Raw genomic sequence first — 25,138 nt, 5'->3', positions numbered from 1 at the left:
ATTAGAACATAAGATGGAGAAAACTCAGACTGAAAGGGGTCAAGGTGTCGTTCCAGGTAGATGGTGCATTGGCGGCCTAGGTGGTTGCTGAGAGCCGGGAATTGGCCGTTAAATCTAACGGGGGCTCAGGATGGGAAAGGATGAAGGTTTTCTGGGCCTCTCAGCTCCCCTGCTGTGGACCATCACAGTTTGGAGCACCTCCCTGACTGGTTGTCTGGCTTTGCAGTTTTAAGCGCATCCTGGTCCTCGTCTCCCATTCCCAGGACTTTCTGAATGGTGTCTGCACCAACATCATTCACATGCACAACAAGAAACTGAAGTATTACACGGTGAGTAGGCCCCAGCGTCTGCACAGCAACCTCAGCGTTTACCAGTTCCTTGAAGGTCTCCTTTAAAAAAAACAAAACAGACTTAGCAGCCCTTTTCTACCTATTGCTATAAAAAGATGTGGACAAGGAGTCCTGCCGCTTGTTCTATTTTAGTCTCAAAGTAGTTGCTCTCAGGTTGTAGGCCATTGATTGGCAGCCTGTGTACGTGATGTGCATGCCTTATGGTAAAGAGGTTGACTTTGCGTGGTGCCCAGGCAGGCCCTGCCGATCCCCGCCTTCTTGAATGACTGCTTAACTCTGCTTTGTGACAGCCCATTTACCTCTCTTTCCGTGAAGACTGGGAGTCCGGATCTCAACAGCCCACTTGTCTGCCTTGCCTTTTCATTATCCGTATTTTAAAAAAAAGAAAAAATAGGAGTCCTTTTCATTCGTAGTTATACGCACTGTGGGAGTATTAATAATTTCTCATATAGTCTTCCAGAGATTTTGTGTGTACTTGCATGGATTTGTAGAAAATTTTGTGTATACACATCACAGCTGTAATGTTAATAATCACTCTCTTCTGTAGGTTGCTTTTACATTTTAATATATCTTGCGCCGCTTTTCATATGAATAGTTATAGATCCACCTCATGCTTTTCAGTAATTGCATAATATTTCATTGTGTAGCTATCCACTCCTTTATTTGTCAGACCCTTTCTGATGAATATTTAGGTTGAGTCCAGTTCTTTGCAGATAGAAACCATGGCAGTCCAATTGTGCAGCATTTGCTCGGTCCTAAATCTGATTGGTCTGCTGTCTTCCTTCCTGGGCGCAGTTTCTGTAGCCTGCATGGGGCTTGAGCCTCTAAGGGTGGGGAGTAGTAGGAGGTCCTCTTGGAAGGCTGTGAGCCTCGTGATGTCCGTATGACGGTTGTGATCAGGGCTACTGCTGGTGCTGTGGGTGTCTTTATGGCTAACCTGAGGATTTGATCTGGAGCCCTGCTCCGGCTAAGCTAAGAGTGAGAGGCACACAAATGGAAAGACTTCAGATTCTAGGTTAGGGTTTACTTTGCCAACGTCCTTCCTCTTTCCCTACTGCACAGTCTTCTAGCCAGGGCCAAGTCCGATGCCATCTCGCATCCCCCTAAACCCTGAGAACCCGGGACCGAGGCTAAAACTGCCTGCCTTACCTGGCATATTTCTCTTCAGGGTAATTATGATCAGTATGTGAAGACACGGCTGGAGTTGGAAGAGAACCAGATGAAGAGGTTTCACTGGGAGCAAGATCAGATCGCACACATGAAGGTAGGGCAGTTGTAGATGAGCTCACGTTCTCGTGGAGAGTTGGGGGAAGGTACGTGGGGAGTTCGGGGTGCCGGGTGTCAGGAAGACGTTGTCGTCGGCATCTACCCCGCATTTAAGGAGAGTTGCTTGATACCTGCCCCTGCTCCAAGCCCCCTTTCTGGTCTCTTTCAGAACTACATCGCTAGGTTTGGTCATGGCAGCGCCAAGCTGGCCCGGCAAGCCCAGAGCAAGGAGAAAACGCTACAGAAAATGATGGCATCAGGACTGACAGAAAGGGTCGTGAGTGACAAGGTGGGGTCCGAGCAAGTGGAGTTAGTGCCCGAGGTGAGGTGGAGGAGACGTGATCTAACCGGAAAATGTCCTCTCCTTCTCCTAGACCCTGTCATTTTATTTCCCACCGTGTGGCAAGATTCCTCCGCCTGTCATCATGGTGCAGAACGTGAGCTTCAAGTATACAAAAGACGGGGTGAGTCCTCCTGTGTGGTTGGGAGGCTGGGACACATTTTACAAGATAAGCGTCAACAGGTTGGGAGAGTCTCCGGTTCTTTGCTCAACACACCTGCTAACCCGTGTGGTGCACGGGATTTTTCAGGTATAGCAGCTTAGGTGCCTCATCCAGGGACTTGAGTGGCCCCTCTTCAAGTACTTGGAAAACTGCTCGGCTGAGATGGCAGGTGGAGGCAGTGGGTTGGGGTCTGCTCTGAGAGCTTTCTCCCTCCCCCATACTCCCGCCTACTCTGGTGGCGATGGGAGACATGACAGGGCTAATCTGCCAGCCAGATTGATTGGTAACCTAACCTCATATTCATCTCTCTCATCCACTCAGCCCTGCATCTACAACAATCTAGAATTTGGTATCGATCTCGATACACGAGTGGCTCTGGTGGGGCCCAATGGAGCAGGGAAATCAACTCTTCTGAAGCTGCTAACCGGAGAGGTATGGTGCCAGGCTGGGGCATGGGACTTCCAAGAGTAGGTGCTTACTGTGTCTGAGGAAGGAAGGTGTGAGGGGCTTCTCGGAGGCCCTCAAGGCGCCTGAGTGCCTTGGTGGTGAGTGAGCCAGCTTCTGGGGTGGGGGATGTTGTCATTGGCAGTGCTGAGATTTGGAGCTGTTTTCTCAAAGAGAGGGAGGGAGGGGAGTGTGTGTGTGTGTGTGTGTGTGTGTGTGTGTGTGTGTGAGAGAGAGAGAGAGAGAGAGAGAGAGAGGCACATGCATGTGCCTCAACATTTTTCTGTTTTCAGCTAGAGCATCTCGAGGAAATCTGTGCGTCGAGAGCCGTGTTTTTGTTTTAGAAAACCCATGTTATACATATATATGAGTCCTTTGTTTTACTGGTGGTACCTTCTGTAGTAGACCTTTAACTACTAAGTAGACCGTGTTGTATGTATCTTTGCCTCTCTTGAGAACATCTGTTTCAGTATATCTTCCTAAATATTTTTAGAGTGGCCAGAATAGCAGTCTATGAGGTAGTGATATAGATTCTATTTGGAAGTTCTGAGTCTTGTTCAGTGAACATATGTTTATTTCCCTACTCTGTCTGTCTGTGTCTGCTTCTCACCGAGTTTCTCTTTCTGTGTGCTTATCTTTCCACCTAATACTCTCTTCTTTCTAGCTACTACCCACAGACGGGATGATCCGAAAACACTCTCATGTCAAGATAGGGCGTTACCATCAGGTACAGGCCTTGGGGTCCGGGGAGATGCCCAGGGTATGGAAAGGGGGCTGCATGTGACCAAGTCAGCTTTTGCCTGCTTCTCCTGGAATCTTGAACAGGTGCCTGGGTAGAGGTGGAGAGTTACTCAGCAGTTAACCCAGCGAGGTTCCTTTTGAAGTGGGACACCAGTCACATCTGAGTGGATTCCTTTTTTCCTGTAGCATTTACAAGAGCAGCTGGACTTAGACCTCTCACCTTTGGAGTACATGATGAAGTGCTACCCAGAGATCAAGGAGAAGGAAGAAATGAGGAAGATCATCGGACGATATGGTCTCACTGGGAAGCAGCAGGTCAGCAGAGGGGGATGTGGGGGAACAGCGCCAGATAACTGGGAGATTGTGGCTACACGGCCAGGGTGCACTGCCCTGGAGACCCAAGTTTGGGAGCTGTCCCAAAAGTCTCTTTTTTTTTTTTTTTTTTTTAAAGTAGGCTCCATGCCCAATGTGGAGCTTGAACTCACAACCCTGAGATTGAGATTCAAGTGTTCTACTGAAAAGTCTCTTCCTTTGATTCTAGCGTCTGAAAGAACCCGCTAGCTTTCCTTTGGCCTAGGTGTATGTATTGGAATATTCAGGTCTCATTATGAGGAAGGGGCAGGGATAGCATCCCAGTCTCTGACATGCCTTCGCCCCAGACTAGCAAGATAAACCAGAATGCTTGAGGGGGAGGGAAATTGAAACCTAGAAAACGAGTTCCTGGACTCAGATCTCGATTGAGGTCCACCACATTGTTCCACTTAGTTACGATTTAAGTGCCAAGGGAGAGCGAGAGGTGTGGCCTGAGTAGCAAGTGCTTCCGGCTTCCACATTTATCCCTTACGGGCCTTGAGAGACTGGTACCATCTCACTGTGATCTTGGGTCTTCCTTTTTGTAGAATTGTGGCAGTATTAATGGAGAAGCAGCGGGGGGGGGGGGGGGGGGGGGGGGGGGGAAGTGAGTCATGCTCTGTGGTGGGAGTAACACCAGGTTCCGTAAATGTCGCGGTTCCACGCAGGTGAGCCCAATCCGGAACCTGTCTGATGGGCAGAAGTGCCGAGTGTGTCTGGCCTGGCTGGCCTGGCAGAACCCCCACATGCTCTTCCTGGATGAGCCCACTAATCACCTGGACATTGAGACCATCGACGCCCTGGCCGATGCCATCAACGAGTTTGAGGGTGGTATGATGCTGGTCAGCCATGATTTCAGACTCATTCAGCAGGTGAGGCCCCTGGCTGGAGTGGAAATCAGAGAGGAGGGCGGCCAGGAGAAGGTTGGGTAGGACACAGTCATGGCATGTGGAGGGCACTTAATATGTGTTTATTGGATTTGGGAAAAGGGCTCAGGGTGTAGACAGGGTGATGAGGACCAGATATTATGGCTCTTTGAAAAACTGAGAAAGCCTTAATGGAAAACTTTCATTTTTTCAGTAGCTATTTGGAGACATCAGCCTACTTGGCATTTGGCAATGTTAGCCAGAATTGGCGAGGGAGTTGGGTAGAGGATAGGGTGCTTTTACTACTGTCTCAAGATTCTTCAGCATAGAAGTAGTATTATACTAAGGAGGATTTGGACTAGAGGGCTACCACCAGTCATTGGTGGAAAGGCCGCTGGTCATTTCTCTGAAGCTTTGGGAAAGATGGGATAGAGAACAGGAAGCTGCGGGCGAGGCCTCTAAACAGTTCTAGGCCCTGCCGGGGAGCTGGAAATCAGGAGACAGAGCAGGTTGTGGCTTGGAAGGCTCCAAACCTGCTGGTTACGGTACCCCTGGGTTAGGCATCCAGAGAACAGAGAGACAGTGGAACTGTGAGCCGCATACGGAACTGGGCGGTGGAGGTTTCTTCCTGGAATTCTTCTGACAGTGGTCTTCTGGGCAGGGATGGGGAGAGTGCTGGCCAGGAGGATTGAGCCTCAGATTTCCTTTCTAGGTTGCACAGGAAATCTGGGTCTGTGAGAAGCAGACAATCACCAAGTGGCCTGGAGACATCCTGGCCTACAAGGAGCACCTCAAGTCCAAGCTGGTGGGCGAGGAGCCCCAGCTCACCAGGAGGACCCACAATGTGTGAGCCCCTGCCCGGGCTGGGCTGGGCCTCTGGGGCCACACTCCTGCATTGCTGCAATACCGCTCCCCAGCCCCTCCCCTGTCCCCACCTGCCTTAGCTGCACTCTGTGATCTTATCTACAGCTGGACAGTACCTGTCCGTTTCCTGTCCTTGCAGTTACTTTTGTCCATGTCTGGACTCGGCTGGCTGTTCTGCCAGCTCCTTGCTGGTTACTGACCTGATGGTGATGCAGCCAGAGGCACCTGAGGGTTAGCCCAAGGGCCCACATCCTGGGTTGGCCTGTGAAAGAGCTTAGGGTCCTCGTTTTCTGGGTTTTGGTGATGTTGGAGGAATACCCCCCAGCCCACCGCCCCCATTCCTTTCCGCTTCTGGTTTGGAGCTGTGGACCAGGGCTTTAGTCCTGGTCGGTTTTTAAATAATTATTTAACAGTGTAACTTTTAGACCTGCGTGACATCTACCAAGTGTCCAATAAAGAAAGAAGAAGCCATGGTCCCTACCTTCCTTTTCTGGTCTCTGGGCCCTTCGCTTCCCTCTTCCCCTCAGTGCCAATACTCACATCCCCTCAGCAGGAGCTTGGGTGGAAATTGGCGGAATGGACGCAAGCAGGGCTGGAGTAACTCTCTCCTTCCTTTGATTGAAATTCTGCCTTTTCTTAGGCCATTGCCTCACAACACACACATCAGAACCACCTAGAAGACTCATTTGGTATCACAGGTCACCGGGTCTTGCCTCAGGGTTTCTGATTCAGTAGGTCCGGGGTGAGACCAGGAAGTAAAACATTTCCAACATGCTTCTAGGAGCTGCTGATGCTGCTTGTCTGGGGGCCGAACTTTGAGAACCACTCTCCTGGAACGTGTTTTTCAGGGTGGTCGGAGGCTCCCCTGCTGCAGCCTCTACCACAGCACTTGGGGCGGTGGGGGTGGGGGTGCTTGTGAAACTGCAGATCCCCGGGCGCTGCCCTACTGATGCCATCTGGTGGGTGAGAGAGATGAAACTGGAGTCTGCACCTCACACGGGTTTGTGAGCCACCGTTCCTGGGTGGGATGAGGAAGTTTTGTTATTCTGCCTATTCTCAGCCTTAATTTTTGTTAGCATGATCTAATTTACTTCCAACCCAGAGCCCTGCGTGGTCTGTCTGAACTTGACAAGTATCCGCAGCCCTTGTTCACCAGGGACACCAGTGCCCCTTCTTACTGGTGTGGCTTCATCACCTCTGAGGCCTCAGCGGCCGGCCCTGTGGGGAAACATACACAGCCATGACTTTTCAGTGCTCATTACAGTACATCTGAGACTGTAAAACACCCAAAACAAAGTCCCAGGTGGTGTCCAAACCCCAAGGAGCTCACGATCTAATGGGAAGCCAACGATGACTAGCGAACGAGACCGGGCATAAATCAGAGGCTCAACTGTGACTTGTTGGGAAACACAGAAGGGTTCGGAAGGGAGGGAAGTTCTTGTGAGTCCGGAAAGGCAGGATTGGTACTCGAACTTGAAAGGTGAGTAGGACATCAGGCGGCCCTGAAGACCAAGAGCGTCCCCGGGGAAAAGGGACGGTAAGAGTGAACGTGACGTGAGAAGCCGCAGCTGAGCCCTGCACGGCCGAGGCCGGGGTGAGGCTAGGAGTCCCCCTCTGCCCTCCAGCCCTGAGCCTGGCTTTGTGGCTTCGTGCCTCTCGTGGGACCTGGAGCAAAACAGCCTAAGTCTGTCTGCCCTGAGTATCCAGAGACTTGGGTAGGGGGGAGGATGGCCTCAAGAATGAGCCGCTGGAATGAGGGGAATGGAGGTGAGAGCTTCCGCTTCTTCGGCCAAGGGAGCGCCCGGGTGTGTTGGCAGGAACTCGCCTTGAAATCCCTCAGGGTCTCCACCATAGCCTTGAGGTGCCGAGGCTTCAGAAGTGGAGGAATCGAAATAGGCTACAGGTTGTCTCTCCCCCCCCCCCCCCCCCCAAAAAAAGCCAAAGTTTCAAAAACTTGGAGGATGCTTAAAAAGCCCACTGTATACAATCTACCAAGGCCTAAAAGTAGTGCTTTATCGCGGATTATGAATTGCCCTCCGGTCCTCTTAAACCTTAGCGTGCAAGAGGCAGCCGGATGTTGGGAGGTAGGTGAAGAGGTGAGGTTGGGGAGGTGGGCGCCGCTCAGGCTTGCTCTCTCGCCCACTGACAGGTGATGCTCGTCTTTGCTCCTCTGCCCCACCTCCTCTTGATTGGGAAAACCCTCTTTCCCTCCCGGCCTGTGGTTCTCATGTCGCACCAGGTTTCTGTAATCACAAGTTCTCCTAAGAACCTGAAACGTGTTCACACATAGGGGCAAAGCGAGAACTCCTCCGTTTAACAGCCGCCTTTTTCTTCCTTTTGCAGCTAACCTCCACAGGGAGCCCACATCACCTGCTTTATGGAGAGCAGACAGTGTTTCTCGGCTCTGGCTCCTCCCATCCACCCCACCCGCTCCCTGCCGGGCCCTCCCAGCCTGTGGTTCCCTGCTGCCCACATCTGGTCCGGGCTCGGGTTCTGCTCCATTTCTGCCTTCCTTCCAAGCCTCACTGTACTCAGCACGCATTGATTCCACCCCGCTTTGTCTTTCTGGGGACCAGTTCTCCCCACTTAAACTGTGCCCACCCTACAAGACCAGCTTCAAATCCCCACTCCTTCCGTGCAGCCCTTTGGCTCCTACAGCCCTCACTCGTTTTTCTTTTCTGAACTCTGTCCCTATACCCCCTCTTTAGTCCTTCCCTTCTCTGTTTCATGCGAGTCACTCTTGCCTCTTTGGCTGTATTGCAGGGCTCTGGGGGCGGGGGGCGGGGGGGGGGCTGCCCTGTGTTTCTCCTGACACTCCCCTGCATTTCGAGTCAGCTGAGCACAGTGGTTGCAGAGTGATCTCGTGGCGTGGTCTGGTGGTGTGTGAACTCTTAACAAGTGTGTAATACACTGGGAGATGATCAGGTGGGGGAGGAGACGGTGGGGGGGGTGGAGGGCTTCTTATTCAGAGACAGGAAATCACTTGGGGGAGAGGCGGGAGCTATCAGTCTCCTTCAGGATTAACCCAGAGCATGTTCTGGATCGGGATGGGCCAAGCTCCTCCCCGCCCACCCCCTCCACCCCAGGTGCTGGCCCCCAGCCCCACCTGGTGGGCAGCTGACCCCATAAAAGTCCCCCAAGGAGCAGGAGGCGGCTGTTAGGAAGGGCAGGAGGATGAGCGCAGAGCATGGACAGCAGCAGCAGTCGGGGGGCCGGAGGGGCCGTAGTTCCGGCGACAAGAAGTCCAAAAAGCGCAGCCGGCGCAAGGAGACCTACTCGATGTACATCTACAAGGTGCTGAAGCAGGTGAGTGGGGAGCTTGCGCGCGCGTGTGCAGAGTACGACCGGACAGAGTCGTACTCCGTTTGCCCCTGGCACTGAGGGGAGGGGCCTCAGGCACACCGTGCCCCTTGTGAAGTGGCCGCACTCGATCTCAGAGGTCCCCACAGCCTCCCAGTATCTGTCGTGCACCTGTGATGTGCCAGAGACATTTAAAGCACGCCGCCACAATCCGGAAGCTTACGGGGCTCTGGACGGACCAAACGCTTATGCGGAGCGTCAGGAGGGACGTAAGTAAAAGGCAAGACCGTACGAAAGTGTGGAGCTGAAGGACGATCACGTGCCGGACGCATCATGGTACAAACCAGAGGCGCTAGTCGGTGGTGGCCCGGAGCAGGGAGCGGTGCGTGCGAGCTGAGGTCTCGGGCAAGGCCTCCCAGCCCCACAGCACTCGGTCACCGAGGGGCTGAGGGACCGGCCTACTGTACAGATGAGGAACTAAGGTCCGTAAAGGCGCAAAGCACTGACTGAGCCCCATGACCTGACAGCAGCAGCAGTCAGGCCCCCCGGCCCTGAGCAGGCCCCTCGCGTACTTCCCGCCGGTCGCGCCTCTTAACCCCCAGGTGCTCCGAATGCTCTCTGTTCATGCGGCCTACCAGAGCACCCAGGAGAAGCACCCGCTCCGGCATTTGCACACTGACGGGTATTTGGGGGGCATCAGTGGGCACCCAACAACGGTGTGTCTAGTACACGAGGCACCCTGGTCTCGAAGCCTCTGGCCCACTCAGCGGGGCCAGGAGCAGGCAGCCCAGCGGTCTTGCCCGCCCTGAGCCTCCCCGACCTGCCCGAGTCCCACTGCTTTGTCCGAGCAGGTCCTAGAGTCTAGATCCCGTTAGCAGTTTCGGTGACCTGACGCCCCGGGTCTCTGGGAATGCTTTTGTGGGGCCGGGGGGTGGGACCAACACTGGCGTGGGCTGGCCAAAGGGGTGGCAGCGGAGGACAGACTCTGGCACCCTGGAGGAAGTGGGGCTGGGGGCGTCTGTGAGCCCTGCGGCTCAGCCGACCTTGGGGCTCAAAAACAAGTGTGGGCCCTGGATTGCACGCGCGAAGGAGAGCTGCTGAGTGAGTTACCCTCACTCCTGTGAAACTTAACTGTTGCGCCCCCTCAGCCCCAAGGGGAAAACGATGTGATGACGACACAAGGGGTTTAGGCTCCGATCCTGTGCTGTCCGTGGCAACCAGTGGCGGCGGCGAGAGCCTGCGTTCCGCTTCTGTGTCCACCATCGGCTTGATGGACGTCGCCGGTCGTCTCTTCTCTCCCACCTCCCAGGGAAACACTTGATGTCTGCCTGGTCACACGTCAGGGTTGTTAGCGGGCCCCTACCGCCGGTTTGACTGGAGATCATCTAGCTCAAAAGCTGGTGTGACAGAGGAGGAAACTGAGGCCCAGAGGAGAGTGCCTTAATCTGAGGTCCTCCGGTGACTCACGGTCCGGCCACAGAACCCTGGTGTCCTAACTCCTAGTCTGGTGCTGAGGCTGCGTCACATGAGTGCGTCCTCTGGAAAGTAATGTGGTGACAGTCCGCCAAGTTAGGCGCATAAACCCTTGGACCCGGCGGCGGTCACACCCCTGGGAACGTCACCTCGAGGAGTAACCCTATGCAAACGCATTAAATGAGAAAAGCAAAATGCTGTGTAACTGACCCCATTTGTCAAAGACTGATGCTCCCATGTGCTCATACGAGGACCTTAATAGCATTACGTCCTACCGGTGGGAAAAACTTTTCACTCGGATGTGGTAGTAAAAAACCAAATCCCTACCTCCCGGGCTGGGCCTCTGGCAAGAGGCTGGTGAGGCAGCCTTGCGGTCCTGCCTCCAGCTTCCTGCAGTCCCGAACTCGAACTCGGGGCTGGGGCTGGCGGGGTCGGGCGGAGCCTCCTCGCTAACAGAACGGTCTTGCTGCTTCCCCAGGTGCACCCTGACATTGGCATCTCTTCCAAGGCCATGAGCATCATGAATTCGTTTGTGAACGATGTGTTTGAACGGCTGGCTGGCGAGGCTGCCCGGCTGGCCCAGTACTCGGGCCGAACCACACTGACCTCCCGGGAAGTCCAGACGGCCGTGCGCCTGCTGCTGCCCGGGGAGCTGGCCAAGCACGCCGTGTCCGAGGGCACCAAGGCCGTCACCAAGTATACCAGCTCCAAGTGACCCAGGACCTAACGTTAATAAAGGGTGAACTGCTCCCGCACACTGTGGTCATTTGAAAAAGGGAGGTGTGGGGCGCCTGGGTGGCTCGGTCGGTGAAGCGTCCGACTTCGGCTCAGGTCCTGATCTCACGGTCCGTGAGTTCGAGCCCCGCGTCGGGCTCTGGGCTGCTGGCTTAGAGCCCAGAGCCTGCTTCCGATTCTGTGTCTCCCTCTCTCTCTGCCCCTCCCCTGTTCATGCTCTCTCTCTCTGTCTCAAAAATAAATAAACATTAAAAAATTAAAAAATTTTTGAAAAGGGGAGGTGTGATGTGGGGCAAGGGCATTGTCATTTCTCACGGCTACAAAGTGGAACAAGCCTACTTTTCAAATCCTGGATATAAAACGGAAGGCATCTCCATAACCTGCCGGGACCTATAGGATGTTTTTCTTTTCTTCCCAAATTCTTTCTTTCTCCTCTTTTCTTCCCAAATTTTACATCGAAAAATCTCAAACCCGCCGAAGGACTGCGAGAAAGTACAACGGCCCCTTGTATGTCCTTCGCTGAGATTCACCACCGAACGTTCGGCCACGCTTGCTTTTTCTCGTTTGGCATCTGCTCTACCTTGTGGGCATACAACCCACCAATCCTCTCCCAAGCTGTGTGGAGGGCCTGGGGCTCGAGGGGTTGCATTTAGCGAGCAAGTCCAAAATCCTTTGTCGCCCCTTTGCAACCGGATAGATACAGGTTGTCACCTTCAACTTCACGTACCGAACAGCCATGTAAGAATGGCTGACGTTGGGGCACAGGCCTACATACTTCACACACTTTTCTCATACAGAGTTGCAGCCTAACGTGCAGATGCCATGAGAAGAGAACCCATCACCCACGTCTTAGTCCCACAGCTAGAAAGGGGGCGGAGCCCAGGGCATCTGGCCCCTGAGCCTTCGCTGTCCCCCATTCCCACTGTGTTCCATACCTTGCTAACCTGTGACTCAGAGACCCAACTCAGATCGTGGAATTTTCGACAAGATTTCGGGTAACTTGCATGTACATTAAAGCCCCACAACTCCTCGTCCCTGGCTCCTCTTTGCTGCTGTCGCCTTTCTCCCCCTTTCCTTGGCCCTGGGCCTCGTGTATTTATTCGTAAGTCCCCACTTCACACTGAATCAAAAAAGTCACCCCCAGCTGACTCCGTTTGTACTTTCCGAATGATGGCCTCCTGAGCCCGTAACGGCGATGGGGTGACCCGCAGATGGCTCAAAGTGAGCCCCCAAAGACCACCGAGTCTCACCTACTCCTTCTAATGTCGATCTTTCCACTGGCATAGTTCACACGGACCACTGGCTCTGAGTTCAGGAATACAGGCTTCCTCCAGCTGAGAAGTGCAGCTGGAAAAATGAATGCCAGAGCCTACAGCTCGCGGGGTGACTTCAAATCGTGACCACCCTTTTATTTGCGTCTCACAAGGAGCCACAGCTGACCCCACGCTCTGCTCTAGCCTTCCAAGGCTTGCGACGAGAACATCCTAAGCGTCCCCAGCCCTGCACCTGCTGTCCCCTCCCCTCACAGCCTTAGAACACTGGGACAATGGGACAGAACTCTTAAAACCGGGCTGTTCCGGCCTTCGGGGTGGGGTGGAGTCAAGGTGGAGCCACAGGTTGCGTGGATGGCATGAGCAGCTCACCAAGGGCGGTGTGAGAAGTGGGCACCATGTCTGAGGGGTGAGTGAGGAGGAGTGGAGCACCCAGGGCTGGGAAAGCAAAGAACGAAGGGCCTCGCCTGGTCCCGTCAGGCTGGGGCAGGTGGGCCGGGAGGAGGGATGCTGGGGAGAGGGGCTCTCTGTGCTGGGCCAGCCCTGGCCGGGCCCCTGGGACATTCACACAGCAACCCTGGCTGCTCCGGCCTGTGGTCAGCTTTCCCTCTTCAGCCTTTCCTCGGACCAGTTTACTTATTCCAGGATCAGGGGAAGAGACCTTCTCCACATTCTTCCCTCACCCCCACTTCCCACCCACCATTCTAGACCCTTGCAGCCTCCGCGGGGCCGCACCCTCTCCCCGGAGGGACCCACTGCAGACTCCCAGAGGCCCCTTCCTTACTGGGAGCTCCTTGCTTATCCCCCAGCGGACTCCCTCCCGGTGATCCCAATCTCACACCTTCTCTAAGCCTGGGCATGAGTTCTCTGTAATCACCACCTCACTCCCCCCCGGCGACTCCTCCCTTGGCCGAACTCCACCTTGGCCCCATGGGTAACCTTAACCTCTGGAACCCGAGTTCGCACTCCTCGCAAGGCACGGCAGCGCCCCTCCCCCCCTACCCCCCCCCCACTGTCCCCACTCTTCCACGGCTCAGATCGCCCCACGCCTGCTGCCTCCTCTCCCCTCCTCTCCAGAGCGTACCAACGCCTCTGGGACACCTCCCACGTGGCCCTGCAGGAGCTGCTGGACCAAGAGCAGCCCCTGCTCCAGCCCGTGCCGGACCGGGAACGGCAGTCGTTCCAGTACAGGCTCTCGTCGCTCTACCTGCACTACCTGGGGCTGCTGCGCCGGTTCGACACCCTCCATGACCAGATGGTGCAGCCGCAGAAGCGGCGGCTGCTGCGGCGCCTGCTGGACAGCGTGGCCGGCCGCGTGCTGGAGCTCAAGGACGACCTGGTGCGCGCGGACCTGAGCGAATACCACCGCCTGGACCGCTTGCTGCACGACCTGAAGTTCACCACGGTGCGCGGGCCACGCCCACTCCAGCGCCCGCCTCCGGCGGCGCCGAGCCCCGCCTCCCCCACCTGGGGCAGGAGGGGGCGGGGCGGGGCCGGAGCGCCGGAACAGCCCTGGGGTTGGGACCCCTGCCCCGGAAGGAGGGTGGGGCAGATCAGCGGGTTGGGGTTTGATCGGGAGAAGGGTTTCAGCGAGAGGGCGTGCGCGCTACCAAGTAGCTAGGGGGTGGCTAGAAGAGTCAGGCCGGAGGCCCCGTGAGGCCGGGAATACCCACCAGCCACAGGGGATCGGCGAAGAGAATCCCCTGCCGGCTTGCTTCTCGAAGTGTGGTCCTTGGAAGCAGCCACAGCGGCATCACCTAGGCGTTTGTTAGAAATGCAGAATCTCCGACCACAGCTCAAACCCACTGATCGGCTTGAGCCTTTGAACAAGCCCCTCAGGTGATTCTGACGCACGGCCAGAATTGGAACCACTACCCATCACCTATCGTGACCCTCCAGAACTCAGCTCTGTTTACACCGTGGAGCAGGGGGATAGAGGCATGACCTTCCGGGGGGGGGGGGGACCTGCCCATGACCCATAAATCTCCCACCCCAGGGCTCTAGGATGAAGGAGAGCATCACCAGGGTCGGTGTAAGCAGCTGAAAGTGGGAACGATCAGCCAGATGGCCTGGGTTTTGATTCCTGACCCTCCTTCCCCCGCTATCGCCCCAAAGGCAGACCTGGAGGTTCCAATCCCCAGATACTTCCTGCTGGAGCAGTCCAGCATTCTGAAGGAGCGGGAGCTGATGCTGGCAGAGATCCTGTCGAGAATGGAGCCAGTGACCTCCAGGGAGGTAAATCAGGGAGACACCCTCCCAGATTCCGCTCCCAGGAGAGAGATGCCGTCCTCCAGGACACAGAGAGGACGTCCCCTGCCCTATAGCCGCCTCCGAGCGCTCTTTGGGTAATCCCTGGCCTGCTTCAAGGACGCTCTTGTGCTCCTTGAAACCTTCTCACACCAACATAGAGGACGGGACTGGGGCACTTACGTGCCCTGGGAGGATCACGTCCCCAGCGTGCCCTTTGGCGAACAGTCTCCCAGCTGCCAGCCTGAATACAAGCGCTCTCTCATCTCCCCCTGAGCCTTTGCCTATGTTCTGGCCAGCGTTTTCCAGAACTGCGCCGGACCGAGGCCATAATCCTTCTGCAAAGGGCTGAGCGGGCCAGGCAAGGCCGGCTCCGAGCCATCTTCATGCGAGAAATTCGGAAAGAGGAGGAGCGGGATCGGAAGATTCGAGAGGAAGGTTGGCACAAGTTCAGTCAGGACCAAGCAGCTGTCACCATTCAGAAGGTAATCCCCCAGCACCCAGGAGGAAGGTCCGGGTAGAGTCCCCTCTTCCAGGAAGACTGCCTGGCTCACCAACCGAGGGCAGAGGTGCAGGAGCTTGGATTCTGTTGCCCCGCGGCTAGATCCTAAAACTAGGGACCTAATCAGTCGATAAGTGTGTATCTTGTTTGTTTATTATTTATTCTACACCTCTGTCCCCCAAAGGACTCGTAGTGGGATATCATAAAAGCCCCAGAAACAGAAGGATCGTTAAAATTAGGGGAGAAGGGGGCGCCTGGGTGGCTCAGTTGGTTGGGCATCCATCCAATTTCGGCTCAGGTCATGATCTCGCAGTTTGTGGGCTCGAGCCCCGCCTCCGCTCTGTGCTGACAGCTCGGAGCACGGAGCCTGCTTCGGATTCTGTATCTCCCTCTCTCTCTCTCTGCCCTTCCCCCACTCACACACACTCTCTCTCTCCTTCAAAAATAAACATTTAAAAAAAATTAGGGGAGAAGGATCCATAGTAAGTGAAGCACAGGCTGCCTCCCCCCTGCCCAGTGCGCCCCCCCCCCCAAGTACTGGGCTGTCCTCGGCTCTATGAGCAAGCAGCTGGAGGCCTGGGAGAAGAGCCCTGGGCAAGGAGTCAGGAAACCCGGTCCTGTCTCAGCTCGGCCCTCACGGGCTCTTGGACCCGAGAGAGGCCATATCCTGTCTCTAGCCTCAGTTTCCTTGTGTCAAAAATGTAGTAATTAATCAGGGGAGCTCCACAGTCCTTACAGCACTGATGTCTATGTGCCTGGGGGGGATTCAAGTAGGTATTCCAAATGCTGTGGGAATCCAGAGAGGTAGAGCAGGGGGTGCTCCCTGGAGAAGGTGGCCTTTGAGGTCCGTGTCAAGAGATACATGGCAGATTAGAGGGCGGGACTGAGAAGGAGGGAATTCCTCGGGGCCCTGGGGGAGCAAAAGCTTGGGGCTGGACTGTGTGGGTGCACACCAGCCCCACCATGTTCTGGGCAGCCCCTGCTTGCCTGCGGGCTGCCCTGGGAGGTGTCCTCCCCAGCAGTCCTCACCCACCTCCTGCCCCCAAGCTCCCCAACCAAACTTTTCCTTGGGAGTGGCTGGTGCTTCCCCCTGGAGGCTGATGGCACGAGCCACGTTCCTGCAGAAATGCAGCGTGGGAGTGTCTGGGCCCCTGTGTCCCCCCCCAGGTGTGGAAGGGTTACCTGCAGAGGAAACGCACTCAGCAGGACCGGCGAACTGAGATGGAGTTCATCGGCATGGTAAGTGCCCCCCTCGCCACGGCCACAGGCCAGAGCACGAGGTGGGCCGGTGCGTGGGGTTCCCTCCCTTATTTTTTTGTCAGAGTGCAGCCCTGCATAGACCCTCACCGCCCACACACCTCCCTCCACTCAGGACTGTGGTTGGCATGGGTGGAGGGGTTTAGGCCTTGCGGACCCTGGTTAAGGGATCCTTCAGGGCTTGCGAAAGAGGCCAAAGGAACAGAAAGCCACCAACGAGCCGGGTCCCTTGACACCTTTCCCTCTCCAAAACCCGTGGAAGGGTCTCAAATGTGGGGCGGGGTGAGCGATAGCAGCACGGAGCATCCTGGACCTCGCGTTTGTGCCCCTGGCTGGAAGGAGAGGCTGGAAGGAGAGGCGGCGCGAGCGGCCCCAGCAGAGGGAGGAGGCCACAAGGCTAGTGGGAGCATCGCCTCCCTCCCCGCCCCAGGCTCTTGCAGCCTCTGGGAGAACCATGAGGGCCAAGTTGGGATGGGGGCCACATCCCTTTCACAGCACAGTGTTTCGGGCCACAGTCTCCCCCACTTGTTCTGCGGGGGCCCAGACTGGCTTCTCCTCTGCTATGCAGGGACTAGAGCTGAGTGTTACCCGTGTACATGGGAAAGGGTGTGCCCGGTGGGGCAGTGTGGGTGGTTACAGGGGCAGCCCCCAGCGTGTGTGGACAGGCAGGGTGAGCAGGCCCCACTCCCTGAGAGACCTCTGCTCTCTGATGGATCTTACATCGGGCTAGTCTCTGCTGACTTAGGAAAGGAAGGCCCTGGTGGGGGTGAGGCTTCCTGAGAGTGGGCTTTGCAATGTGCAGAGGCTGTGAAGGCCTCCTGATAAAGGGAGTTGGGGAGGGGCCGGGGCCCCAAAGGGATCAGAGACAAAGCCTGGGGTGGCTCTTCCCGGAGGCTTGGGGGCTTCAGAAGGAGGGAGGGTCCAGAGGGCACCGCAGGGGAGTGGAGGTCAGACTTGGGGGTTTGGAGAGCAGGGCCCCCGGGAGGCAAGAGCGGGCAGAGGGGAGGCCAGGGTCAGGCCTTGGGGGGAGGTGGGGGGCATGGCATGGTGGTGGGTGAGGAATGAGCCTGGCCGCCCGGGCCCATCAACAGTGTGAGCTCAGCGTTTTCAGTAATTGTCTCTGCGCAGAGTGATATTTAAAATACATTTGGGAGCCAATGAGGCGGGAAAGTGGCTGCGAGAGCGGCTGCCAACACGGGCCGCTGGGGCGGGGGTGTGGGTGGGGGCTGGGGCCGGAGGCTCACAGGGGAGGGTGTGCTGGGGGGGGGGGAGCGGGCAGGGGGGCCGGCCCAGATGCATCTAGCGAACTCATTATCAGAGTAATTTACACAGGCGAGTTTTGGCTCTAAACACAATTTCCCCTGCTGCAGGCCTGCCCGTTGTTCCGTGTGGGCGTGTATGCAAGGCCTCACGTGTGCGGGTGTGCTGGGGAGCGAGGGGGGCAGGTGTGTGTGCCTGAGGCCAGGGGCTGGGCCCGCCCCCCCCCCACCTCCCACTCCTGACACCCTGGACCTCTTCTCCTCTTCGCCAGCTCCCCTCGCCTAACAAGGTGGAAAGCTTGGGTATCATGTTCCAAGCTGGCCTCAGGGACGATGTCCGGAGGCTCTGCCAGATAGAGAAGGAGGAGGAGCTCCAGCTGGCGATGGTGAAGACTCATGATTCTCTCAGAGAGACAGAGGGACCTGACATAAAGGAGAAACTGAAGGAGCAAATCCGACAGTGGTTTATTGAGTGCCGGTCAGTGTCCCCAGCCTCAGCTGACCCAACCAATCCCTCTTTCCCTGCTCCGCACAGCGTCCCCACACCTGCTCTGTGCTCTAGTCCAGGCAGATCCCTTTTCTCCACTCGCTCCCATCCCCCTCACTCGCTGCGTACACACCTGACTTCAACCTGGGGCCCCCAAGCTACAAGACCATCTCTACACATGACTTCTCATTTCCCCCAATGGAAGAGAAAATGCCAAAAACATATGGGGAAAGCAACCATGGAAGCCCCCTGAGGAACCTCTCCTTTCTAATCTGTACCTCTCTGTTCCTTCCCTCTTGTTCTCTATCCCCCTAGTCCTTTTTCTTTCCTCATCGTTCCCTCTGTTTAACTACCCGTCCATTCACCCACTCTTCTACTCACCCAGCCACCCACCCACCAGTCCACTGTCCGTCCATCCATCCATCCATCTATCCATCCACCCACCCATCTATCCATCCATCCATCCCCCCACCTATCCACTGTGCATCCACCCATCTATCCATCCATCTATCCACCCATCCATCCATCTGTCCATCCACCCACCTACCTGTCCATCTCTCTGACCATTTTATGTTCACTTAGTGCCCTTACTGGTCGATTCCCTGATTATCCAGATGAGTCTTTAGGTGGATCCTACCTGATCTTTGCTGACAAGACTCCAGAACAGGTACCCTATAAGTGGGGACAGGAGACTTTTTGTGGTAGCGGGGGTCTGAAGTTATAGAGCCTACTGAGTGAAAACTGAGGGTGGCGGTGGGGCGGGGGGAAAGGTCAGCCTCAGTGAGGGCAGACGTGGTTGGAGGAAATATAGGTAGCTAGCAAGACTGCGTGGTGGGGAGCGGGTGCCTGTGTCTGGAGAAGGCATCTTTGGCCAGGGAGAGAAAACATGTCTGCTGAGACTTTTGTGGCTCCCGGCCTCCATGGGCCAGGAAAGAGCAGCAGCTCGGATCAGAACACCTGTTCACCTGGTGCCCCTTTTTTTCCTGGACCCCAGTGAGATCTCTCTCTGGACTCTCAGCTATCTGGCCCCCACCCGTGACCCTCGTCTACCCCCGTCTCCGGCCCGGGATCTTTTGCTCCCGTCGAATCCCTTGGTCTTCTCTGAAACCTCTTCCGTCACTGATCACAGCTGAAAATGGAACTGGAGGCGCAGGTCCAGGAGAGCAAAAAAAAGGACCAAGAGAAAAATAAGGAAAAAGAAAAGGAGAAAAAAGAGAGGAAGAAGAAAGGGAAGGAAACAAAGACCAGGAAGGGGGTAAGACACCTCCCGGAGGTGTGGACCAAGTGGGCAGGGGGAAGGGAGTCTGAGGGAGCTCCTGGTGAGAAGCTGGTCTGAGGGGAATAAGGGCCAGAGATCTTGGGGGGGTCAAGATAAAAGGATGTTTCTATTCTAGGAAGCAGACGCAATACTGAAAGTCTCACCATCCAAATTTATACCTGTGATTAATGCCGCACACGAGGAGTATATAAGTAAGAGGGGAAGGGGCTGCGGAGGAGTGTCTAGGCCTTGTCAGGGCCTTGGGGTGACCCTTGGTCCTGGGGAAAGTGGACATACGCTGTGTGGGCCATGAGGCGGCAGTGTGGGGTGCAATGGCGTAGGCGGAGGGGAGAATGCCGAAGGGGGACAGAAGTGTGGGGTGTGGGCGATGCCTTATGACTTTGGATCCGAATCCTGAGGCCTTGGGATCAGGCCTCTGTGGTCCGGGTAGCAGCAGGTGCCAGACAGCCCCGTGAGGACGGAGGTCCCAGTCGGGGGCGGGTTCCTGGCCAAGTGCGCGCGAGTGCGAACGCGCGAGCCGATGCGCGCATGCGTGCCAGAGCGTGTGCGTGCCCCGGGACTCTGAACGTCATTCCCCTGTCCGTCTCTCCACGGTCAGCTGTCTGGAGGAGCCGGCATGAGAGCGTACACCCCAATCAGAGTTTTGACCCCGAGATGCTCCGGGTGGAGAAGAGGAAGGAAGTGGAGCAGGAGATCCGGATACAGGTGAGCGGGCGGGCTCGAGGCCTCCCTGCAGGCCTCCTCTGTGTCCCCACCGGGGCCCCCGGACGCTTCATGTGCTTCCCCTCAGCCCCCCTCCGTCCTCCAGCCTGCCCCTGCCCCTCTTCTGTAGCAACCTCTGTGCGCCGCCTTTTCTAGAAGCTATCCTTCTAGCTCCACCTTGGTCCCTCTCGGTCCTACCGTCCTCTGTGTCTGTGTCTCTCCAGACCCTCTCTCCCTGGGGTGCAGATGCAGACTGGGGTGGGAGGGGGAATGGTGGGGGCTCTGAGCTGGGGTCTCGCCCACCGGCATGCCCATCAGCCCTTAAAGGGTTCCTGCCATGTGGATACTGTGATCTTTCTGACACCCCTGAGGTAGGCGCCATGATTTTCCTGACGTCGGGAAACATGCAACCGCTCAAGTCACACAGACTTTAAAGGGTGGGTCTGGGGCTTGAACTGAAAGCCAGTTGACTGCATCCTGGAGCTTCTCCCCATTGGAGAGCAAGGCTCCCGTGTAAGCAGGATGTGGGTTAGGATTGGGTGCGGACCGGTGCAGGGGCAGGGGCAGGGGGAGGGACGCAAGGCCTGAAGGTTCCAGAAGAGTGTGTAGGAAGGTTGTGGGTGGCCACCCGAGCTGACTTCCAGGGGCCAGTCTCGTTCTTCTCTGAGGCAGCTCTCCTCCTCTCCGCCCCTGTCTCGGTGCGGCCCTCCCACCCGTCCCCTGCAGCCCCTCGCTGCCCACCCCCCCCGCCCCCCCCACTCCCTGCTGTCGCCCAGGTGGATGAGTTGATGCGTCAAGAGTTGAAGAACCTGCGCCTGGCTGTGGACAGGGAGGAGGAGAGAGCCTTGAAGGCTCCGAAGGCAAGACCGAGGGCTCAGACGAGGACACGCACACAGCGGGGGAGGCAAGGAACAGAGGACAATTGCCTGTGTGCTTGTTTCCAACCAGAAAAAGACCGGGAAGAAAACTGGGAAGAAGAAGGAAAAAGATCTGACCCCAAACAGGTAGCAGACCCTTACTGTGGGGGAGGGGGGGGCGGGGGGAAGCCCCGGTGCAGGACAGGACTGACTTCCGGGCCCGGTTCTGTTGCTGCGAGACCTAGAGAAAGTCACTTAACCTCTCTGGCTCCCTGTCCTCCCCAACCAAGTACCTGCCCTGCCAAACTCACGGGATAGCCGTGAGGATCAAATAGAAGCATGAGAAAGTGCTTTGAACAGGATGACGCAGAGGCAGGTGTGAGTGGAAGAGTGTCCTCGGCGCTCCCTCCTTCCCGGTCCTCCCTCCCACCTTTGCCGTAGTCAACTGTGTCCCTGCCAAAGCCACCTGCCCCCGGCCTCCACCTGGTCAGTGGCCCCTGTCTACTCACGTCTTGGGTGAAATGAGTCTCAGGTACATTGATGTCAGCCGCCCTAGTGCCTACGGGAGTGGGTACGTCTTCAGTGTGGTTTCTAGGAAGACGGTGATATGTCGCCCAGACCACTGGGTTTCAGGTGATGGAACTTTGGGCCGTGAGCAGGCTGATGGAGGGAGTGTCTCCGAGGGCCCTGGGCCTCCTCGCACCCCACTCAACCCCCAGAGCACCCGCTGTGGGCCGGCTGCCTTCTGGGCCAGCGGGTTGGTGCTGTTCCTTCGTGTGCCGGCTGGCCAGCGGCACCGTGGGTATTTTTGAGCCCAGCTATGGCTCAAAAATATGCCACCCGTCTCCTCGAGCCTGTAGCTCCTCCCACTCGTCTCTTTCTCCACTTCCCTTTGTCCTCGGGGGGCCCCTCTGTGCTGTCCTCTGCAGGACCCTGGACTCTCTGTTTGAAGAGCTTGTGGTCTCTGGCTTCCTAAGGAAGAGTCAGACTGTGGCCTTGAAAGACTACATTGGTGAGACCCCTCCCCAGCGCCTCCTCCCGGGCCACGGCCTTTCCCACAGCCAGCTACCACCCTGTGCAGCGAGCCTTCTCCACAAGTGGCTCTCGGCAACGCCCCGGTGGGTGGCACTCACCAGGTGGCTGCCTGTCCCCCCCCCCCCCGCCCCCAGGGGACTACCTCTATCTTGGATCCACGCTGAGTTTGGCAAACAAGTTGCCTATGCCTTCCCTGTTTGACATACGACAGAACGTGGCCTTGTACGCGGTCCTTCGGCTTGGTGAGATGCCCTGCGGAGAGGGAAGAGCCAATGCTGGCAGGTGGCTCGAGGGGGAGACTGGGTGCAGGTTAGGGGGGCTGAGGTGGGCATGTCCCCTGTGCCGTGGACCCATGCTGGAGGCCGCACCCAGATGGGGCCACCCCAGAAGTCATGCGGGCCCTTGACCTACCGAGGAGACCACTTTGCCGGCCCCTTAGCCGACCCCAAGTGATTTCCCATAGTCTGTCCCGTTCCCGGAAGACCAGGATCCTTCTGAAGTGGTGGGTCACGTGCCCTTTAGTTCCACCCCTTCGTAATCCAGAAGTAGGAAGAGATGGTACAGAAAACAGAAAGGGCGTCGAGGCGGGGAGGGGTGGGGGGTGGGCATCGGGGGTAGAAGGCCCCCTCCTGACCCCGCAGGCCATTGGCGGCCATCCCGGCTGCCTCTCTCAGGGAGCCCGCCAAGGGCTCAGAAACCCCGGGAAGGCAATGCAGCCAGGATCTGAACTTCACCCCACCCAGCCTGCGGCCTCTGGCCTCACCTTACCCAGCGGCTCCACCCCCACCCCCCTGCCGGTCTACCGCCAGCCTCTGGCCCCTGTTTCCTCCTTCAGGCTCCCCAGATATACACTCCATGGCTCCCCTCATCCGTTCCATCCTCCTGGTGGGCCCCTCTGGCACGGGGAAGAAGATGCTGGTCAAGGCCGTGTGCACAGAAACCGGTGCCAACCTGTTTGACCTGTCACCTGACAACCTGCAGGGCAAATATCCTGGCAAGACCGGGGCGCAGATGATAGTGCATATGGTCTTTAAGGTCTGGGTCCCCCGACTTGGGCGTTTCTCGTTCTCAGGCCGCGCCGACACGGCGGGGTGGGCTTTATGCTTAGGAGGCCACCCGTCTGCCCACTTGGTGTGGCTTCAGGAGCCGGTGAGGTTTCCCTCCCACCCCCTGCTAGGAGCTTGCGGATACCTGAAGCCCTGGGGTGGCAGCGGGGGGAGGGCTGTGTGTGCACTGAGCTGTGATGGACAGTGCAACAGGCCGAGATGGGGGGGGGAAGGGGGGGCAGGCAGTGCGTGGGAAGTGGGGGCTGGAGACTCAAGGCCAGCCCCGACCCCCTCTTGGTCCAGATGGGGAGGTAGGTGACCCTTGCCCAGGGACATCTGACGTCAGGTTTTTACTCCCTGACCTGTGCAGGTGGCTCAACTCTTACAGCCCTCTGTTATCTGGATCGGGAATGCCGAGAAGAACTTCTATAAGAAGGTCCCAAAAGAAGAGAAGGAGGTGCGGGGACCCGGGTGGCCGCGTGAGCCACGGGCAAGGCTGGCGGTCCCGGGCTTGTTCACGTCAGCGCCAGACCTCGCTCACCGTGCGGCCTTGGACAGGTTCCCTGTCCTCCCGCTGCCTTGTCCTGATCCTTAAAGCAGGACTGAGAGCCTCTCCTGGCCGCCTCCCGGGGCCCATGTGAGGCTGAATGTGGGCGTGTCCTCTGAGAGAACTCAGAAGCCCCTAGAAGTCACCAGGTCTCAACCCCCTCCCCTCACCCCCCACCCTGGCCTCTCACCCCGAGCAGATGGAACCGAAGCGAATAAAGAAGGATCTCGCCAAGGCCCTGCGACTGCTGCACCCGGGAGACCGTGTGATGCTGATCGGGACCACCAACCAGCCGCAGCTGGCGGAGATGCAGGGGCTGTGCCGGACCTACGAACGGATCCTCCTCGTGCCGCGGCCCGATTATGCTTCTCGCTACGGTGAGGTCCTGTGACGTGGAGACAGGCCAGACAAGGGATCCAGGCCCACCCCCCCCCCCGCCCCCACCAAAGCATCCTCGCCCTTCTTCCCATCCCCACAGCTGTTCTGAGACCTCGCCTCCATGGCCAGATGTCCTGGAAGGCAGCTGGACAAGAAGCCCAGTGGCCGGGCCCTGGCCCAGCTCCGAGGTCCTGGGCCGGCCACTTAAGTCCTCAGCGTCTCATTTCCTCGTGTTAAGTGGAGACGATGATTCTCACGTTCCTGGGAGGGGAGGCAGCGATGAACAGAGAGCTGCTCTCCAGAAGCCTGGTTCTGAATACAGGCAGAGGTACTCACTGCCTCTCCCTGCCCTGTGTCCTCCCCCAATGTCTGCAGTGCTCTGGAGGCAGATGATAGAGGCCCACAGAGTCCACGTGACCCAGGGCCTGGACATCAGTGCCCTGGCCAAGGTATCTGATGGGTACACACCCGGCCACATTCACCAAGCCGTCCAATCAGTGCTGACAGAGCGGCGGGTCCTACAGTTGTCAAAGAGGCCCCTGGTGGCCTCGGAGTTCCTGGGGCATCTGGCGAAGCTGGAGCCGGTGTACCGGGAAGAGGAGGAGTCCCTGAAGGTGAGGTTTTAGGGCTGGGGGGAGCAGGGAGGGGGAGGAGGGAGGGTCTCGGGCCAGCACAACCAGGGGGTCAGCCCTCTGAAGCCCCAGGCCCACAGCACCCCTTAGATCCTTCCCTCTGCTCCCCCATGGAGTTGAGCTGGGCAGGGATCAAGACATCTCAGGGACGGAAACATGGGCAGGACCCGCTCACCCGGTTTCCTCAAGGGCAGGAGCCTGAAAGTGCCACCTGTGTGTTAAGAGCCCTTGGTTGGCCCTGGCACCAGGTGACACTCACTTTCTCCACCTCAGTCAGTGCCCACCGGTGCCCCCGGGGTGGCAGGATGGCCGTGGGAGGAAGGACAGAGGGCTCGCCCCGGCAGTGGCGGACCCTGTGGCCTGGAGTGTTGGGGGGGTGAACAAGGGAAACCAGGACTCCAGCAGGACGCCTGACTCCAGGAAGAGAGGAGAAAAGGCTGCTGAGGACACGTCTGTGGCTAGGGAAGGGCAAGGTCAGGAGGCAGGTCAGCAGGGGTGGATCCGCTGCACTTACCCTCCCCCTCTTCCTCCCACCCAGGATTGGTACTTCAAGACCCCACTGGGCAAGAAGAGGCTAAAACTCAGCAAGGACCAGGATGCTGAGGAGGCCAAGCTGGCAAAGGAGAAGAAAAGAAAGTGATGGCTGAGGCCAGGGCGCCCGGGCTTAGCAAGGGGGACTGGGCGGTGCCCGCAGGTGGAGGGCCGGGGGCAGAGACATAAACGCCCACACGGCTTGGGGAGCAGCT

The 25,138-nt window shown here is 57.3% G+C and overlaps 3 protein-coding genes and 1 long non-coding RNA gene across 7 annotated transcripts in view; 3 read left to right on the top strand and 1 right to left on the bottom strand.

The window, feature by feature from the left end:
- The window catches only part of ABCF2 (ATP binding cassette subfamily F member 2), a 15,613-nt gene extending 9,757 nt beyond the window's left edge, over positions 1-5,856 (top strand). For both annotated transcript variants that reach the window (XM_006929511.5, XM_006929512.5), the window contains exons 7-15: positions 227-329; positions 1,519-1,614; positions 1,786-1,905; positions 1,991-2,080; positions 2,441-2,551; positions 3,228-3,290; positions 3,491-3,619; positions 4,324-4,527; positions 5,234-5,856. In XM_006929511.5, the coding sequence (XP_006929573.2) occupies positions 227-329; positions 1,519-1,614; positions 1,786-1,905; positions 1,991-2,080; positions 2,441-2,551; positions 3,228-3,290; positions 3,491-3,619; positions 4,324-4,527; positions 5,234-5,371 (1,054 nt within the window). In that variant the 3' untranslated portion in view covers positions 5,372-5,856. The remainder of the gene's footprint in view (positions 1-226; positions 330-1,518; positions 1,615-1,785; positions 1,906-1,990; positions 2,081-2,440; positions 2,552-3,227; positions 3,291-3,490; positions 3,620-4,323; positions 4,528-5,233) is intronic.
- On the bottom strand, positions 4,603-13,155 carry LOC109497697. The gene is made up of 2 exons (XR_002154071.2): positions 12,144-13,155; positions 4,603-6,603 (listed from the first exon to the last, which is right to left on the bottom strand). It is a non-coding gene; the product is annotated as an uncharacterized LOC109497697 (long non-coding RNA).
- Positions 8,459-10,913, top strand: LOC102899259 (histone H2B type 2-E1). 2 transcript variants are annotated; one of them, XM_019826036.3, is made up of 2 exons: positions 8,459-8,691; positions 10,637-10,913. In XM_019826036.3, exons 1-2 carry the CDS (start codon positions 8,560-8,562, stop codon positions 10,871-10,873), a joined length of 369 nt encoding a protein of 122 aa, XP_019681595.1. In that variant the 5' UTR covers positions 8,459-8,559; the 3' UTR covers positions 10,874-10,913. The 2 variants fall into 2 exon arrangements, with proteins under 2 accessions (XP_019681595.1, XP_044908968.1); XM_045053033.1 differs by lacking the exon at positions 8,459-8,691 and adding an exon at positions 8,714-8,954.
- IQCA1L (IQ motif containing with AAA domain 1 like) lies at positions 12,446-25,138 on the top strand. 2 transcript variants are annotated; one of them, XM_011280634.4, is made up of 19 exons: positions 12,446-12,573; positions 13,242-13,569; positions 14,280-14,399; positions 14,711-14,896; positions 16,081-16,152; positions 17,702-17,907; positions 18,499-18,583; positions 19,046-19,171; positions 19,311-19,386; positions 19,794-19,900; positions 20,674-20,757; positions 20,846-20,901; positions 21,684-21,766; positions 21,924-22,031; positions 22,625-22,824; positions 23,206-23,292; positions 23,582-23,759; positions 24,136-24,374; positions 24,931-25,138. In XM_011280634.4, the coding sequence occupies exons 1-19, from the start codon at positions 12,563-12,565 to the stop codon at positions 25,030-25,032; spliced, it is 2,454 nt and encodes an 817-aa protein (XP_011278936.2). In that variant the 5' UTR covers positions 12,446-12,562; the 3' UTR covers positions 25,033-25,138. The 2 variants fall into 2 exon arrangements, with proteins under 2 accessions (XP_011278936.2, XP_019681587.1); XM_019826028.3 differs by lacking the exons at positions 12,446-12,573; positions 13,242-13,569 and adding an exon at positions 13,668-14,003.

This window comes from Felis catus, chromosome A2 (genome assembly GCF_018350175.1).
Source record: "Felis catus isolate Fca126 chromosome A2, F.catus_Fca126_mat1.0, whole genome shotgun sequence".
NCBI classification, from domain to species: domain Eukaryota; kingdom Metazoa; phylum Chordata; class Mammalia; order Carnivora; family Felidae; genus Felis; species Felis catus.
The sequence above is the reverse complement of the archived record's forward strand: the minus strand, read 5'-3'. Positions and strand labels throughout refer to the sequence as shown.